This window comes from Meriones unguiculatus, chromosome 8 (genome assembly GCF_030254825.1).
Source record: "Meriones unguiculatus strain TT.TT164.6M chromosome 8, Bangor_MerUng_6.1, whole genome shotgun sequence".
NCBI classification, from domain to species: domain Eukaryota; kingdom Metazoa; phylum Chordata; class Mammalia; order Rodentia; family Muridae; genus Meriones; species Meriones unguiculatus.
In genome coordinates, this window is record NC_083356.1 from 120,152,185 (window position 1) to 120,170,385 (window position 18,201).

An 18,201-nucleotide genomic window follows, 5' to 3' on the forward strand; every position below is an offset into this window, starting at 1 on the left:
GGATGAGGAGGAGAGCAGGACGTGGCATGGGTGACATGGCCACTGCACAGGTCAACTCACAGCACCTGTGGATATCTACTCAAGAAATGTGCAAGATCTAGCTGGTCAAAGTTCCACCAAGAATGGAGGAGGGAGACCGCCAAGACTTCACCCTTGCTGGAGAAGCTATGAGTGGTGGATGGTCGCTGATAGAGAGAGTCACTCTATGGGGATGTGGGTGCCACATTCCAGTAGATGACCACACACACATGTGCCTCCGGACAGCACTTATTGGACCCAGAGGGTACTAATGATAATAACAAAAGGAGGACATGGAATTGAGAGAGTGACAAGGTGGGAAACAGTAGGGGGTTTGGAAGGAGGTAACGGTGGGTGGATATGATCAAATTATACCACTTAAGGTGCCTCAGTAGAATAACGGTGAGCAGAGCTGCCTTCCAAAATACACTTTACAAATATTATATGAAAATTTCAAAGAGTAAATAAAAATATCGTCTGACAATTAAACACGGAATTGCCGTATGATTCAGCAATCTCTCTTCTAGAGTTAAAAAGCCAGAGCTTGTGCAGGTATGAGTATGCCTATGTCCATAAATTAATATTATTCACAATAGCTAATAGGTAGAAAGAGGCCAAGCATCTGTCAATAGACAGATAAACTAACAAAATGCGTCATTCACAGAAATGGACTGTTAACAATTTAGTCTTGGGCTAGGGTTGTAGCTCAGTTGGTAGAGTGCTCACCTAGCATGCCCAAGGCCCTGGGTTCAATACTGAGCACTGCATTAAGCTGGATATGGTAACATGTGGCTATAACCCGAGTTCTGGAGAGGTGGACGTAGGAGGATCAAAAGTTCAAGGTCATCATCAGCTATATAGTGAGTTCAACACTAGCTTGACCTGTCTCACCAGGGGGAAAAAAAAATCAGCCTTGAAAGGGAGGAAGATTCCATTTTGACACAAGATACAATGTGGATGAGCCTCAAATATGTTAAACCTCACAAAACAACTCGGACACTGAAGGACAGAAGGGCAGTGCTGGATGACTGTAATTACGAGCAGCATGTGAGTGGGACCATCCCGAGGCTGGGGAAGAACGCCTGCTCTTACGGGTGCAGGAGGGGACTGACTGCGTGAAGGGCCTAGGGCTCCGGGACAGGTGCTGAAAGGGTGTTGGACAGACAGTGGTGATGGCTGCCCTACAAGATAAATGTACTTGATCTAGAATAACTTGGCTATTTATTTATTTCTAGTTGTTTTGGCTGTTTATGGTCTGCTGGGAAACCAAGCAGGAAACTGGCTTGTGTGCCTCTGGTGCGGTCACAGCCATCGCAACTCAAGATGGCTAGAGTTATATCAGGATGGACCCATCTAGCACGGTGCCATGGAACTGCTCACTCATAAGAGAGTTCTAAACGGTTAAGCGTTGGTTTCTTGTATTTTATCACAATAGAGTTGAAACATGCCCTACAAGAAGATTTGGGCGAAGGGAGGGTGTGTGGCTGTGGGAATCTGGACCCACCTCTGAAGTTTCATCTCTGCGGTTTGCACAGGCCTTCTTCTCAACGTGCACAATAAAAGTACCCAAGGCATGATGGATGGCGCTCTCCACAAATCAGGCTACCCTGACAGACCAGAGAGTTCTACCCTCCCGGGGCTCACCGTCAGAAGATCAGCTCTGTTTCTCCACGTCTGCATGCCAGTCTTGAATGGAACACAGAGGTGTGGGAGGCAGGCATGCTCTCGAGTCTTTCTTAGCTCATGGCTCATCGGGAGCGTTCTCTCCCCCGATCCTTGTGAGCTTTCTGGCCCTTGCTGCCAGTGTCATCCCCTTCTAACCAACTCTGTCCTTCCTTTCCTCCAGAGCTCAGCTCAGCTGTCGATCCTACTGGCCACATCCCCCTGCCTCAGGAAATTAAACCCTCATTTTACACACTCATACCATAACTTCCCTGGAAGGGTTTTTGTTTTGTTTTGTTTTTTTAATATTCGTCTGTCTGATACCGTAGGTGGCTTCCTGTTTCTCCCACTGTATGGTAAGGACCATGAGAAAAGCAACTCCCGGTGGTTTGTGGCAGCATTGAATCCTGAGTCTGCAGAGGCCTCACAGAACGCTTGAGATTTGAGGCCCATGGTCAGCAGTTCCACTCCATAGGCCTTTGGCCACACTGCCCTACCTCTATTGGGGCACCTGGTAGAAGAAGCTGCTTGCAGCAAGATTGCCAGGAAGTAAAGGAAAAGGAGAGCGGCTGGAATCCCAACAGCCCTTGCTCCCAGTGGCCTTACTTCCGTCCAGAGGCCCCACCCTTTAAAGGCTCCACCATTTCCCAAAATCAATGGCTGGGGACAAGACTTCAACATAAAAAAGCACTTGAGAGACACCCAAGATCCAAACTATAGGACATTCAGACCATTACCTGCTAATGGATCAATGAACCAATGAACAAATAGAAAGAAAAAAAAAATGACCGGCACCGGTTGAGTTAAAGGTTTTCTCCAATTTATAAGTAAAGGCTGCTGTGGCCTGTTCGTGCAACATTACACTGTGCTATGTAGGACAGATTCAAATTACTCAGAAGCAAGACGTGTAATGCATTTTAGATCGACAACAAAAGGAAAGCTCTTCAAGGCAGGGGCTCATTTTTACCACACTGCTTCCTCGATGCTGAATTTTTATTATTATCAGAAGCACAATTTGAAGCCAGAGTGACACTTCTTTTAATTTTCTCACACTGGTAGTCATTGATCAGCATTCATAGCTTGAGAGGAAACGCCGCTGAATTCAGGAGGGAAATGTATTTAACCTGCGTGGCATTCAAGCGCTGCTGGGAGAGCTTAGCTACTGGACACTAGACCGGCGACCTTGCTGTGCTGTTATGTTAAACACTTATATGTATAATTTTCTACTGGAGCTTTGGGGAAAAACATTCTCTTTCTTCCTCCCCCCCACCCCCACCCCCCATCTTTCAGCAAACCTCATTATCCTTCTTCTGACCCTGTAGGCATCTCATTTTCTTTTGGCTTGTTTGCAAGTTCTAAAATATTAACTGCATCTCCTGATTCAGGGAGGGTTGCCTGGCTGCTACTCTACACTTCTCAGAGCGCTAATTTTTTGACCTCATCATTTCTACCTTGAATAAAGGAACTTAATGTATTTGTATAAAAACCAGTCATAATTAAAATCTCTTCTCTTTATTTGACACAGTAATTGTTATCCTCATTTGGGAGACCAAGGGGAATACACATGGGAGAATGTGTATTAATTTTTAATAACGTTGAAAGTAAATTAAAATGAGGTTATAATGTGTCAGTCACTGTGGAATTGGGGAATGGCGCTGGTGAGCACAGGATCCCAGCTTTTAAGACATGTAGGAAGAAAGAAGAGTGAGATCATAGCAAGCAGGAGTGAACAGTCATCTCTATTAATGATCTTTATTAATTATCTAGAAATCCATAATAGGGAAAACTTTGCAGCTAATTGAAGCCTATGATATAGTAAAACGATGAACAATCATGACTACAGCAAAATTTATTCTGTGATTTAAAAAAAAAAAATTATTGTGTAGAAAATCCAAGGCATTGTGTGTGTGTACTTCTGGGAAGAAGTGAATGTTTCATGAAATAACACATCTATTCTTTAGGGCACTGAAATACTATATAAAGAAACCAAAAGCCATTTATATGATTTAGCATTTGACAAAGTAGGTTTTAACTGTGGGATGTTAAACAGAATTTATTTGGACTTCTCATTAATCTATTAATGAGAACCAGGACTCATTTGTAAGAACTGGATCCAGCATGCAGGGACCTCCAAACTTATTTGAAGATGCTCTCTTAATTTTCTTGTCTTCATGGTTGTATTTGTTTATGGAGAAACAATGTGAATTTGTGAAACTAGTGCAGCCTGGAACATACTATGGGAAAAAAATAGACTTAAAAAAAAGAAGACAGGTCCGTAATGTAAAGAATTTTAAGCTTTACACTGAGAAACAGTATGACGCCCCATACATGTGGTTCCACAACCAGTGCCTCTTCCCATACCAGCATTTCTGATGCCCAAAAGGTAACGAGAGGATGAACAAAATATGGCATATCCACAGAATGCATATTGATCAGCCATCTAGAGGAATGGACTGTCGATAAAGGAAGTGACGTGGAAGAATCATGAAGACACCACGTTAAATGAAGGGAGCCAGACACCAAAGGTTCGTGTTGCATGATGCCAGTCATAGGAGGCTCCGAGCAAGCTCCCAGCAACAGAAAGTAGATTAGGGTTGCCTGGGTTGAAAGGAGAACGAGGGATGACTATCCTTTCCACGCGGTGACAATCTGACGTCAGTGACAATGGTTTTACAAGATCGTGAATATACTAAACCTCACTAGATTACTCTGAGAGGGTGCATTCTAGCATTAGTACATGAACTTAAAAACAAATCACAACACATAGACAAACAAACAAAACCCCTTAAATCCAGGCTGAGCTCTAGGGTGAGTGTGTGCTTAGCAAGCAAGAGGTCCTGGCTTCAGTCTCCAGGACACACACATAAAATAAATAAATGATAAAAAAAAAAAAGATTCCAGCACCCATCACACTGAGAGGGAGACTTCCTGTATCAAAGAAACTGACAACACAACCATTTCCTGTCAAGTATATTTAATGAAGATACCGGCTGGTATTTACAGAAGAGATAATGTACATACAATTCCTACACATTAAATGTAGTCGGATTGTGAAAACAGAAAAAAATGTACTCCAAATATTCATACTGAATAAAATAAATAAAAAGGCATTATTTGGCACAATGTCTATTATGTAGCAAATAAATAACTCTATACTATTGATCGCATAACCTATTTACAATCTATCTGAAAGTGCAAAACAACTGCTGAAAATTAAGATTTTTGTAATAACATTTAAGTCCAGAAAATATGTTTTTTTTTTCCATCAGTAACAATAAATTTGTAGAGGAAAGGTTTTTAATGCCCAGGAAAATATTTAAATTTTGAAAAATGTTTTGTGCATATTGTGCTCTTCTGAAATGTTACTTTATATCTTAACGCTGGCGATATTAAGAACCTTCATGTTTCTCAGCGGGATTCTTGTGTATGTCATCCTGATTTGTAAGTTTTTTAAAAGTTACTATGTAAACATATTGTTGTATAGATCATTTAGAAATTACAGACCAAATAGCCATAATGTGTCATGGTATTGTGGTGAGGTTCTCTTCCTTCAGAGGTAAGATTATGAAGATGGAGGAATACGACCTATAGTTTAGACTCTTATGGTTTCCTCAACACCCTCCCCAGACCCCATGCCCCAAATCAAGTTGCTAAGTAAACAAACCATTCAATGACACATTACCGATGCATCCACGTCAAACCCATCCACGGCACAGTCCACACTGCAAACAGCCCGGGAAGGGATGGCGGGGGGCCTGACGTAGCCCTTGGCAAGGGTATTTCTTCATGTGAGCCTGACGGTGGCATGCTGGAAATTACGGAGGGTGACGATAACCAATGACTCCTAAGCTACAGCATGTCAGAGTTATACAAATCGCCTCTTCTTTTGTGGTCAGAGAGTTGGGTGTGGCCCTGAAGGGGGGAGGGGTGTCTCAGGATGTGTCTCTGCTTATTCTGGAGAATTCTCTAGCGGCAACACAGTCAGTAGTAGCATACACAGCATCTTTTGAAAGGTTGTGGACTGGGGACAAAATCCCGCTCTGGGCACTTCAGATGTCTATGGCCTGCGAGGCTCTAATCTGTGTGACATCTGTGATAAAGTTCTCTGGTTGTCAATCACATTTAATTGCCGTACATAACTCCGGACATCCTGATGGTTCTTATTAGCCTGAGCGGCATCGGGATCTGTTAAAAGAATAGCAGGCAGAGTTGGCATTGCATAATATTTGCATGTAAGATGCATCTTTATTTTCACCACTGACTTGTTACATTTATCATAGATTCCCTGGGTTTTGTCAAGCCCTTTCCACTGAAATATTTCTACTTGGTTGGTCCATCTACTCCCTTCTACCCTCCAATTTTCTTTTCTTCCCTGGAATCATCTCTTTTGATCATGTTCCTTTTGCATTGCACCCTTGGGGGGAAGAAAGGCACCAAATAAAAAGGGAAGCCTCCGTCTGATGGCCTTGGTGACAGATGAAAATTGTTTTCCCTTCTCAGCCCTCCTCTGTGTCTGACACTCTGTCTCCACCTCCTTTGATCAAGATGAGGGCTAATGTCAAAGATATAGTTTTATTAGCAACTCACAAAAGCACTTAACACCTGGACTGGACCAAAGAGAGCCAGTGGGCACCAGGCCTCGTAGGCTCCTTTTGCTTGCATAATATACAGCCCCACCCCAACTGTATGCCCCTAGGCACAGCTCAAAGGGTAAGGCTACCTTTTGGGTAATTGATAATTTCCAGTAAACTTTTCTTCTCTGACATGACTTGCTCTGAAAGTCCTAACCCTAATTTTTGGGAACTGACCATTTTATTTTGCTCTGTGGATATGGTACCAGGACTATCAAAAAGGTCAATGGATTTTATTCAGACCAAGAATCCAAGAAAATCTAACGAGCATAGTTCCTACACACAGTGTATTTGAGAATGAGGAAGGCCAGGTTCAGCAGCCGAGTGAGAAGGGGAAGCACGTGGTGCCTTTGGAAGGGGCTGCCTAGTTGGCGAATGCCAGCACCATGTAGAAATCTGTGCCCAGAGTGACCAGATCATCCCTTAGTTTCTGTTTGCTCTTTCCTATGTTTTTCCTTTCTTTCTTTCTTTTTTTTTTTTTAAACAGGGGACCTGAATTTCTCCTTGTAAATTTCCCCAAATTTTAAATGAAGACTCTCCATATAAAGAAAAAAATGCTGTTTACATATAACCCAAACCTCTGCTGCAGTCCAAGGGTCACAGACTATCCTGGGGATCACTCTCTTCTCTGGTAATCCACAGGCGTGGCCATGCTGGAGTCTGGACTCTGAACTGGACTTCTCCCCTCCCATCCCAACACTCCTGTGAGGTCCGCCCACTCCTCCACAAGACAATCAGAACACCATCTGCGTAAGGGGCTGGAGGGGAGCGAGGCAGGTCTGAGCCCAGAAAGCAGAGACAAGCTACAAAGGCCCCTGCTCGCTGCAAGAAGAAACTCATCAGTATAATTATCACATATAAATAATACCACAGTGAACCACAGAACACATCGTGCTCAATTTCCTCCGCTTCCCACTGGCAGTGTACCCTGCATGTACAATATACTGTAATTACATTGCACACAGCCCCACAATGTTTATGAATCTATTCCTATAGATTTATCTATAGATTGTTGACTTCAGAGCCGAGCAGCTGTTGTTTACCAGCAGTTGCTGATAAGTTCAACAAATGCAGTCGAAATTAAAAAAAAAAAAGAAAAAAATCCCTCACTTCTCTCAAAGACGTAGAAGAATGTAGAATTTACTGCCAAGGAGGCTGGTAGAACAAAGCAGATCCTGGTTTTGCTCCTGTTTGGTGCTGGGAGCTCCCTGAGAACCTGTCTCGAGGCTCCAAGCCCTCTCCAGCACGCAGGTAATCTCAAGAATGTCTTGGAATCCCCTGAAGGGATTCTGGATTAGAAAGCCTGCTCTAACTGGTCCCGTTTCTCCTCGTTTTCAGATGATTTATGGCCGTGTCTTTCACACACTTAGTAAATTACTATAGGAAAAGACATGAGGTACTTGGCTTCTGCCAGAATCCGTGCAAGTAGGGTTGGTGATACTCAAGACATCTTATTTTTAGAAGTGAGAAAGCACAGTTGTTTGAATTAACTTTTAAAGCTCTTTCTCTACGTGTGTGTGTGTGTGTGTGTGTGTGTGTGTTTTCTCCTGAACATAATAAAAGAAAAAAACAAAACAAAAAAAAAACAACCAGTGAGGAGTTCTGGCATTCTGTGTTAGCAAGGTCTGGCCCAAAGCCAGAGCACACTACAAAGAGCACACCACTGTGATTATTAAAACAAGAACCTGTCAGTCTCTACTGGAGAGGATGGTGAGCTGGGCTGCTGACGCATCTGTGTCATCTTACCATGTTGAGTTAATATGCCGGTGCATTCGAATGACTCACATGAGGGCTTGGCTGCTCTCTCCCAAACCAGACCGGAGCAGCAAAGCTCTGGTCCTTATTCCAAGCCCTACGCCAGGGGACAGCAGCACTGATCTAACATGGCCAGCTGGTGTTACAAGGAAACCTAATTGCCAACAGTTTAAAATTTGGTCACCTGTTATTAGCAATATTTCATACATTATGAAACCGTAAAAATGCTGGGTGTTTATGACATACCCCAACATTTGGAAGAACACCTGGGAATACCGGAAATGTTACATACGATCTTGCCATGGGCCGTTTAGCAAGTGAGTTGTAAACATTAATGCCTTCTCAAGAGGCAATAAATGCTCTTTCCCGGTTTGTACACGATCGCACTGACTCACCGGGACTCCTGGGTTTCTCAGCACGGAGCGCTGAGTGACATGGACAGCAGCTTGCAGGCAGGCTTGTGCAGGCCTCTGTAACCTACCTGTTCTAGGCACACTGCAATGAGCAAACGAGCTTCCTTCAAATCCACTCATTTGAAATAATATTCTGATCCTTATTTTCCTGGGTTCTGTCAATGTAAATCTATTTTACCCTTACAACAGTCAGACAGCGTTCTTAAACCCATGTAGGCACATGTGGGTTTCATGGTCCAAACTGCGTTTGACACAGTCAAATGTTGTCTGGACTCCTGGGGTGCCCTGGAAGTCTCATTAAAAAGGACTTAATCTCCACCGTGTCCGCGACCACATGCAGTGACTCAGAACTTACTGAAGGGCTGGCTCCTGTAGTACCGCATTGTTCTGGCAGTGTTTGCGATCATGCGCTGTGAGGAGGAACACAAGGAGAGAGAAATGCAAGTCAGTTTAGCCTAGAGTCCCCAAAGGAGGGCAAGACATTATTTATTCCAGCAAGACCTGGTTTCGCAGGAAACAGCATGTTCTGGAATGCTGACGTTCTGAAAGCAGCTGGCTAATGAGTAACTTGCAAAGTGACACTAAGGAGGAGTCCCAGTACAGAGCATGCGAAGGTGACGAGTATTTGTGGTTTCAGGATGCAGCTCTTGGTTTCAGTGTGTGCCTGCTCCTCTCACTGTAAAAATGCATCCCTGACCCCGTGCTTTAAGGCTGAGGAACCGTTTCCACCACCCTTTGAGACTGTCTTGGATGTGAAGAAGGCTTAGTTTCCAGGTTTAGTTAATGGGACTCGGCACTGAGGTGGATTACACTGACTGAATGGGAAGTCAGAATATTCTCCTTGTAACGGAGAATATTATGCTTCTCACTATGCTTCTCTGATCTCTTTTAGTCTCAGCAAAAGTATACGACTCAATCAAAATTCTGTTTTCCTTCCTTCTTTACTTTTACCTCCTAACTTATAACACTGCCATAGCAACAATTTAGGAAATCAAAATGGTAGGAACAAAGCAAAAATCATGTAGAGACAGTAAACACAATGGGTAAACTCATTATTATTTTGGTGCATTAATATATGTGTGTGTGTATATATATATATGTATGTATATATCAGATATGTATCTGGTATATATCTGATAACAATAAAAATAATATAATAAAACAAAAAATTAAAAAAATATATAATTTGGTTGGTTTGGTTTTTCAAAACAGGTTTCTCTGTGTAGCCCTGGCTGTCCTGGAACTTACTCCTTAGACCAGGCTAGCCTTGAACAGAAATCTGCTTGCCCCTGCCTCCTGAGTGCTAGAATTAAAGGCATGTGCCACCACTGCCTGGCTAGCCTTCTGATATTTTAAATATAAACACAAAAATGTATTATTTAAAGTTAAGCCATACTGTGTATGTATATTTTGATTTTAGTTTTCACCTTGACATTGCACTGTGATTATTTTCCATGCCATTTGCATTTTAAACATTCTTTAAACAGACTATAACTCAGTTGGCCTTTGTTCATTTTGGCACAAACAATCTTAATTCCTTAAGTTTTGTTTGCAATATGAATTTAAAAAAGCATTTGCGTGCGTGTGCGTGTGCGTGTTGAATACAGACACAAAAGAAGCAGAAAATGATTGGGGATGTGGCCTAGCGGGAAAGTGCTTGCTGAATGTATGAGAGGCCCTAGATTTAATCTCCAGCACTGAAAGGGAAAGGAAAGGACAGACAGTACCACCATGAAGACTAGGAACAGGGACCTCAGACTCCCAAGAAAAAAACGCTGATGAGGCCTAAGCACAACCCTTTCTCTAGCCGGGGTGTCTAGCTCCTGTTTACATCACTGTAGCAGTAGCTTGGCTTTGAAGTCCCTACATATGTTTCTGGACTTTGTCTCTCAGATTCTGAAAGGAATCCTGCATAGAAAGTGGATGAATAGTCCGATTAGCAGGAAATTGAAAAACCTCCACCTAGGGAAACCTACTCTCCAATCTCTAAGGAGCTATGTAAGTCCAGTACCCATTTTTCTTTCATAGGCCTTTGGTTTACCAAAGTCTAAGAAAAGGGATTGGAGAAAAGTTGGTCATCTGTAAAAACAAAATGACGCTAGTATTACGAAATATAATGTGGCAAGGAGGTACCTTTGGCGGGCCGAGCCAAGGTGTGCCCCTGAGAAATAACGCCATGCAACAGAACTAGTATAAAGGGGGCTTACTGAGAGCAGAGAGAGGAGTGAGGACCTGGGGAAGGAATAGAGGTAGAAAAAAGGTCATGTAGACAGGCAGACAGATGGGGACCAGAGCCATGAGGGCAGAGAGGCGCCTGGTGCCGAGAACAGAAAGGGGACAACCAGGCTAGAGAGAGCTGGTGTGGCCGCAGGGATCCTTTTTATCTGCAGCACACCTGGCGTACCTGGTAAGCAAGGGCGAGGTCCCCGCCCCTCCCCCAGAGCCAGTGGACTCGCCTGAAAGCTAACAAGAAGAGTCAAGGCCTTGCAAACGTGAGCTTAGCAATGTGCTAGCTGCTTCTGCTTGGAAGATCCTGGCAAGCGGAGATGGCGCGAGTCTGTATGGGATGCTTTCCCACACACAAAGAGGCAATCGGGGAAGTTGTTCAAACTTTACTTTCATAAAGGGTCCTAGAATCCATCCTAGAATCAACCGCGGTTGATCAGCATGCGAAATAAACTACAAATACCTCCAAGAAGACATAGCATACAATGTATAATTAGCCTCTGATATATGGAGCCCCAGAATAAACAGTAACTATGATAATTTCCCTCCTAATTTACTTTAGGCTGTTTTTTCACTCCTGTAAAGGCTTTGCATCGGAACGGCACAAGTATGTTCTATGTAGAATTATTGTAATTCTTCAGATAGTGAATGGAGTGTAATTACCGAAAACCCCATGAAATGCTGCCAGTATGCCCCTCCGAAGAATAATAAAACAATTAGCAGAGGTCAGAAACCTCTTCCTATACCATTTTGTAGGGAGTAATTGTTCTGCTTTTTAGTTTTGAAAGATAAAACATTTCATTCTGACTTTAGTTTTAGACTACTCTTTATAGCTATCCTCTGAGGCTTCATAATTTTTATCTCATTATGTAGTTTAAAATGTGAGAACAATTGTTCAAATCCGTAATTTCTAGCCCCGAAGTTCATTTTACCTTTCTAAATCTTTGATTAATTTTAACAATGGTTTTAATTTTGACGTATCCTTTTAATTGTATTGCCAAGATAACTTCAGCTTAACTTCAAAATCCAAATCGGGCTTTCTAAGGAGGTCCATTCTTTCCCTTTGTGCGGTCCAGACAATAATGTTTAATGGTGTGAACTCAGCGAGGATAAGAGAAACCACTAGCATTGCTGGCCAATATCTGCTTATAGCATGATTTCAGGAGGCTAAAAAGAGGGGGTGGGGCTTCAGCATGATTATTCTAGCTCCAACCTCTTCTGCTCCCACCGACACATGCTATCTTTCTATGCTGCTGAGACCTCAGAAATCACCACCCTCCACCAAACCCATTTCCAGGGTCCACAATACCTTGTGTAGCCTGCATATAAACCATGGCTTCCCAGAATTTGATGCATTCAGCAGTGGGAACATAATCCCTCCAAAGCCAGCCTTCTCATTCATAAAGATTTCTGACCTAGAATTGTGTTGCTGTTTGGAGTCAAAGTGCCTCTCCCTGTACTTTTCACCCAGCGAGCTTGCAAACCTTAACAGATATGTTAGGCTAGTTTCTCAAACATGTAATACTCCCACCTTACATCTCCCCCGACTCAACCTAAACACCTCTGATTTATTCGGCAGTTTCTTACAGGATGATCTGGTCTCGAGACATCTTAGGGTACAGAGAAATCACTTTTCTCCCCTCCTTGATGTACATCTAAGTCACCATTTGAATGAAATTATGTCACTGACATCTGTTGAACTTCAGAGAATTAAGCCTGGCTACCTAGCTCACTGGGCTGCTGTCTGGACACAGCTCTCTGCTCTGCAAATGTGCAGTGGAGGATTTTTACATTTATCTCCACCTTAATATACATAATAGTCTTTCTGTCTTTTGTGTTCCAAAGACTTCGCCCCCGTGTGTCATCTTCGGTGACAGACGAGATTACTCGTTGTTGCGCCCAGCTGAGGTTGGCCGAAACTAAAGTTAAAGAGACACAGGTTTCATTATCCAGCTGCTATGATGGGGGAGGGAGCCAAAAAATTACACCCTGGGCTTAGAGGTCTTGCCAGAGCAGGTTGGCCTGCTTGGAGCTGGCTAGGCAGCTCGGTAAAGCCAGGCCAGCGGGGAAATGCTTGATTGTCCTAGAGCAAAAGTCTCATCTCTCTCTCTCACACACACACCTCAGCAGAGCTGAGGATTATGACTGCTATTAGTAATTGGCTCACCACCAAAGGTGTTGGTAATTTGGGGTGAATGTGAGGAGAACACATGCCCTTGGGACGCGCTCCAAGTTGGTGGGGTGGACAGACTGAAGCCCCTGGTCACATGTGAAATGATTCTTCTGTGGGATCCGCCCTGAGTGCAGGCCTGTGGGGCTCGTTTGCACACTTAGTGTCCTGTTTGTACAATTCCCGACCTGCAGGGTTGAGAGATGAACCCAAGTGAGGCTGAGGAATTCTCCTCAGGACGAGTTTCTTCAGAGAGCCCACAAAAGAAACAGCGATGGTAACCACACCCAGGCATCTCTTTCTCTTTATAACTGAAGGAGACTCAGAAACACGTATCCTTCTTGGGGCCTATGTGAACCAAACGAAGACCCACCCTGCCTGTACTTCAACTCTGAGACAAGGCAAACACAGGCTCTGAGGCAGAGATTTCTCCTTGGATCCAGTGAGGCAGGAGGTGTCTTCTTGTTCAAGGCCTCAGCCTCACCCATTTACCAGCCTGTGGGACAGCCTTTCAGGAGCAGGCTTACCCAACCAGCTCTTCTCCCTCACGTTTCCATTCTCATGTGGCCCGGGAGCTAGGTGCCAGGCCTCTCTGCTTTGCAGTCTTCCTCCTCTGTTCCTTCCTACTCTCAGCCCTGCCCAAGCTCCCCCACTTGTGCAGCCGAGGCGACACAGGCTTATGTGTTTGAGTCCAGTGTTTGTTTGACTACAGTGTTTGAGTCCAGACTAGCAGGCCTCCAGGCAAGGCCACCTGATACTGTTACAGGCTCAGGCACCACCAGTCAGCTTCCCTGGGCTTGGGCCATTTGGCTCCTCAGCTAGGAGCACTCTAAAGAGCAGCTGCCAGGCTTCATGTCTCTTCTAACAAGTGACTGTTGCAGCAGTTTTTGCTTCTCCTTCAGTTGACCTCTAAGATCTTGAGCCTGCTTTTTTCTTTTTCTTTTGATTTTCAAGTAAGATCTTGCTCTACTCCAGGCTGGCCCTAAACTCATGACCCTCCAGCGGCAGCATTATAGACATGCGCCATGCTCAGCACCGTTTCTCTTTTGACATTTCTATTCCTACTGCTTTGAGTCTCTCTCGGTCTCTATGCTTATCCGGTATTGGCCCTCTATCCATCCTTCTGTGTTTAGCATCTATTAAAACCCCCTTACAATGGGACATAATTTTTTCAGACTGCTACATCTTCAGGAGAAGAATTTTTTTCCCCATAACTAGGTACAGAATATATAGTGTCTCTTCTACAAATGCTCCCATCGCAACACATTCCTGAAGAAGCCTGAGCTGTGTTCCCAGCTGCAGACCTTTATCATCACCCGCAGGATTTGTGACAAACAGACACACATATCTAACAGACATAACATTCACAGTCTGTTGCACATAGGAAGGTCATGGGACAGCAGGGTGCAGGCACACACGAAGTATTGTGTACATCTCCACACACACTGAAGTAGACTGGAAGAACGCTGCAGGACAGAGTGCCATGAGGTAGGGAAGCGAAAGATAATGCCGGTTCAGGAACAGAAAGCTGAGGGAAAGATATCCTGAGACAAATCTCAGTTTTGCAAAATGCTATGGGACGCCCTCGTTAGTAAATTCAAGTTCTGACAAACTGAAAATGCTTTCGGATATCACGAAATCCTGAATTTTCAAATGCCTGTCCTTATCAAATCCACTCTCACTGGATGATTCTTCTATTTAACGAATATTTCTAGGACACATTTATGGGATGATGTTCATGAAACATCAGTGAAGAAACAGATGAGGTTCCTGGTCTGTGGCCCTCACCTTCTAGCGCGGAGGACAGATGAGGAAAAGCAAAGATGGCCATCTCAGATCGTAAGAGCCACCCTCAGGGCTGGGCCATCCCTCAGAGTGCTCAATGTGTGTGAGCAATGCTAGGTGGGGAGCCAAGGGGACTCACTCAGAGAAGATGCAGGAGCACAAGCCCGAACCACGAGAAGGAGCCAGATACACAAAACTCTCAAGCAAAGGTGACAGCTGAAACAAAGGACCCAAGGCTGGAACGGAAGGGAAGCAGGGTGGCTTTGGCAAGGTGGCCTACAGACACAGCTGAAGTCTGAGATGGAGCCTGACGGGTTCTTAGGGCAGCATGGCTGGATCTTATTGTGTGGTTGTTGTGCTGTGGTTTTGTCTGCTGCTGACACAGCCGTAGTAATGTCTCGCCATGGGCTTCTTCAGTGTACGTCTCTCGTGGCCTCCGTTGTGAGGACTTTGGTTAACTTTTAATATTCCCTGTGTTTATATCTTATCTTCACAACAGCATATATTCTAGAGGATCAGGACTACTTCATAGGCATCTTTTTATTTCCTAGCGAAATCCTTTGCCCGGGCACTCTCATATGTTCTGCTGCTTTGAAGCACGCTCTTTGGAAAAATCTGCATTTGTCTTGCTCTGTGAAGTCTATAGAAAGTGTAAGTCCCCACAGCATTCCTACAGATTTCCCTTGGATTGAAAAAGGTCTGAGGAACTAGGCAGAGTTGAACATTTATATATTTTTACCTAAAGATTCTTTTTTACATAGCTCCAGGTTAAAAAAAACAACAATGTGCTCTGCATGTGCATTTTAGATTATTATTGGCGTTAGAAGCCTCATTGTCACTAACCATACAATGGCATGCCTAGCGATGCTAAACTGAAAGGATTTAAAACATTTCTCTTCCCCAATAAGATCTGTTCATGATTCCAGAAGTCTAGAAGTGTCCCCCCCCCATGCTTTTCATTCCAGAAAAGAAACGGCTACTTCAAAATCTTATTCTTAAAGCAATGTACCTAAATACGGGTACGTCTGACATGGAACCAGCCTCGTGGCTCAGCAGCCACGTTCCGCAGCCTCAGACAGTGGCAGCCGGCCAGCATGGTACCCTCTAATCCATTGCTGGTCTACCTTCCGAGTGTTATAAATATTCATACACGCCATAGAAAGCTAGAAAGGGCTTTATTCAAACATTTTTTGAATACCCCTTTATGTTTCCCCCAAAAGAAAGAATGCGTGGAAAAAAAAATTTTTTTTGCATAAGGATCAGAGTGTGGGTTCTCTTTTGTTCATATTCACAAATCCTGAAAACCAATATGCAACAAATTCTCTAACCCTCATTTCATACCTCAAGGGTGAAGACACTCAAAATAAAAACAAAACAAAAAACCAGTGCTGGCATGCTGGCTTGCCGCGCCCGCATGAGGCCGGCCCCACAGAAAGGCACTGGTGTCCCTGGCTGCCCTGGTGACGTCTGCCCCTGTCAGGCTCCCCCACTGGGGACAGAGCCCAGCAGGTCTGCACACACAGACTGCCTGCTCCACTCACACCTGGCCCTTGCTGACAGACGACCGATGAGACTCTAGAAAAGAAGATGCGACCTTCTCTGAGACACAAAAGGGTAGCTAGCTGTAGCTGAGGGTGATTGTGCCACCGCCAAGAAGAAGGGAGGCTGGTCGATGGGAGGAAATGCTGGAAAGCCAGCCAGCACTGATTGATCAATGGTGATCAATAATGCCATATGATCAGTCAGGTTTAGAAAGCCAATCAAATCTCTTTGAAATTCTATTTCATTTTCTTGGAACATGTAACTCGTGGAAGGGCATTTTTGAAATCTAACTGTCTGGCAATATTTAGAAAGATGCTGTTACAGAGGACTAAGAGAATTTTCCCAAAATATTTCTCTGCCTCTCTTGCATAGCAACAGAGCCCATGGTTGTTAATAAGGCACGTTGACACCCCCCAGAGAGGGCTACGTTTTCTAGCCTTCCTTTCATGTGATTAAATTTCTAGCCACCACGACATGATGGAGATGGTGTGTACAGCTTCTTCCTCATCCTTAATGGGAAAAGCACACCTTCACTCATGCCTTTCCCCTCTTCACGGCTAAAATGTGGATGCAACAGTGTGCCATCACAGACCACAAGAAACGGGAAGAGAGCTGAAGCCAGGCACTTTGACTGTTCCTCAGAGTGGAGCTACAGTGCTCACTGAACGAACACTCTGAAGTAAAGCTGGGTCAGGTGGCACACACCTTTAATCCCAGCACTCTGGGAGGCAGAGGTGGGTGGATCTCTGTGAGTTCGAGGCCAGCCTGGTCTACAAAGTGTGTGCAGGACAGCCAAGGCCACATAGAGAAGAAGCCCTGTCTCTAAATACCAACCAACCAACCAACCAACCAAACAAACAAACAAACAAAAAAGACTTTGGAGTAAAAAAGAAATAAACTTACTGTGTTTCTAAATCATCTCAATGATATTCAACCCATCAGTAATTTAGGCTTGTGTATTATGGCTGCGATGCTAGCCTAGCTATTCAGTGGCTGTTAAACAAACATGGCCAACCAGGGAGCAGAACAGTTAGGAGCTCCTTGCAGGGAGGAGGTCACTGGTGTGGAGCCTAGGTACAGATATGAGGAGCCTACTCCTGGGTCATCTTGACCCTCCCTCTGCAGGCTGTGGAGGGGACGGATCTCTAGAAAGTCAGAGGCAACTCTGCGCCTCCTCAGTAGATGGCCGGCACAGTGTGTGCTGCCATTCTTGCTTGCTCTGGATGTAGTTAGCGTTAACAGTCTCAAGTTCTGATGCCAGTCAACTCTTCTGGGAATCCCGGGTTTCACGTCTCTGTGCTGTGTGGATTTTACAGCTCGGTGGTTGGCTTAGCTGCCTCATGGTCTTAGGATGTTCTGCATAAGCGATTCAGAAGGTGCTTTCCCTATATGCTGGATCTTCCACTGTGGGAAAACAAGTGTCTTTCTTCTTTTCCTTCCTTCCTTCCTTCCTTCCTTCCTTCCTTCCTTCCTTCCTTCCTTCCTTCCTTTTGTGCTAACAAGTAAGCAAAGAATTTTTCCTTTTCATTAAAAATATATATATATATATATATATATATATATATATATATATATATATATATATCTCCAAACTGACAACACAGCACTACCTTTTGCTCATGCCCTACCTTTGGTAAATGGAAGAGAAACCATTTACCCACTGGTCCGGTGTCTTTGAGGAGTGTGGGTGTATATTCTGTTTCCGCAGAAGTTTAAAACAGTGGTGGCTACCAGCCAAAGCTGTCTTCCTAACCATAAGCTCATGGTGAACAGGACTGAGCTGTAGCCCATATACAATGGGTTGTTTCGAAGACTTCTGCAGACGCCACATTAGCTTGATCTCAAGAAGCAATTAGAATTACAGGTCTCTGACAAAACAAATAAGCAAACAACAACAAAAGCCTACAGTACTTTCTGACTTACAGGAAGACTCACACACCATGAACCATCCTTCCGCCTCGAGGCAGATAAAGCAGGCACAAGCCCCATTTTCTGTTGA

General features: G+C 44.1%; 1 protein-coding gene across 4 annotated transcripts in view; it reads right to left on the reverse strand.

Moving 5' to 3' along the window:
* Positions 1-4,636: 4,636 nt before the first annotated feature.
* Rapgef4 (Rap guanine nucleotide exchange factor 4) overlaps positions 4,637-18,201 on the reverse strand; it is a 266,011-nt gene continuing 252,446 nt past the window's right edge. For all 4 annotated transcript variants that reach the window (XM_060390453.1, XM_060390452.1, XM_060390454.1 and 1 more), the window contains 2 exons: positions 8,835-8,889; positions 4,637-5,865 (listed from right to left, as the gene is read on the reverse strand). In XM_060390453.1, the coding sequence (XP_060246436.1) occupies positions 5,738-5,865; positions 8,835-8,889 (183 nt within the window). In that variant the 3' untranslated portion in view covers positions 4,637-5,737. The remainder of the gene's footprint in view (positions 5,866-8,834; positions 8,890-18,201) is intronic.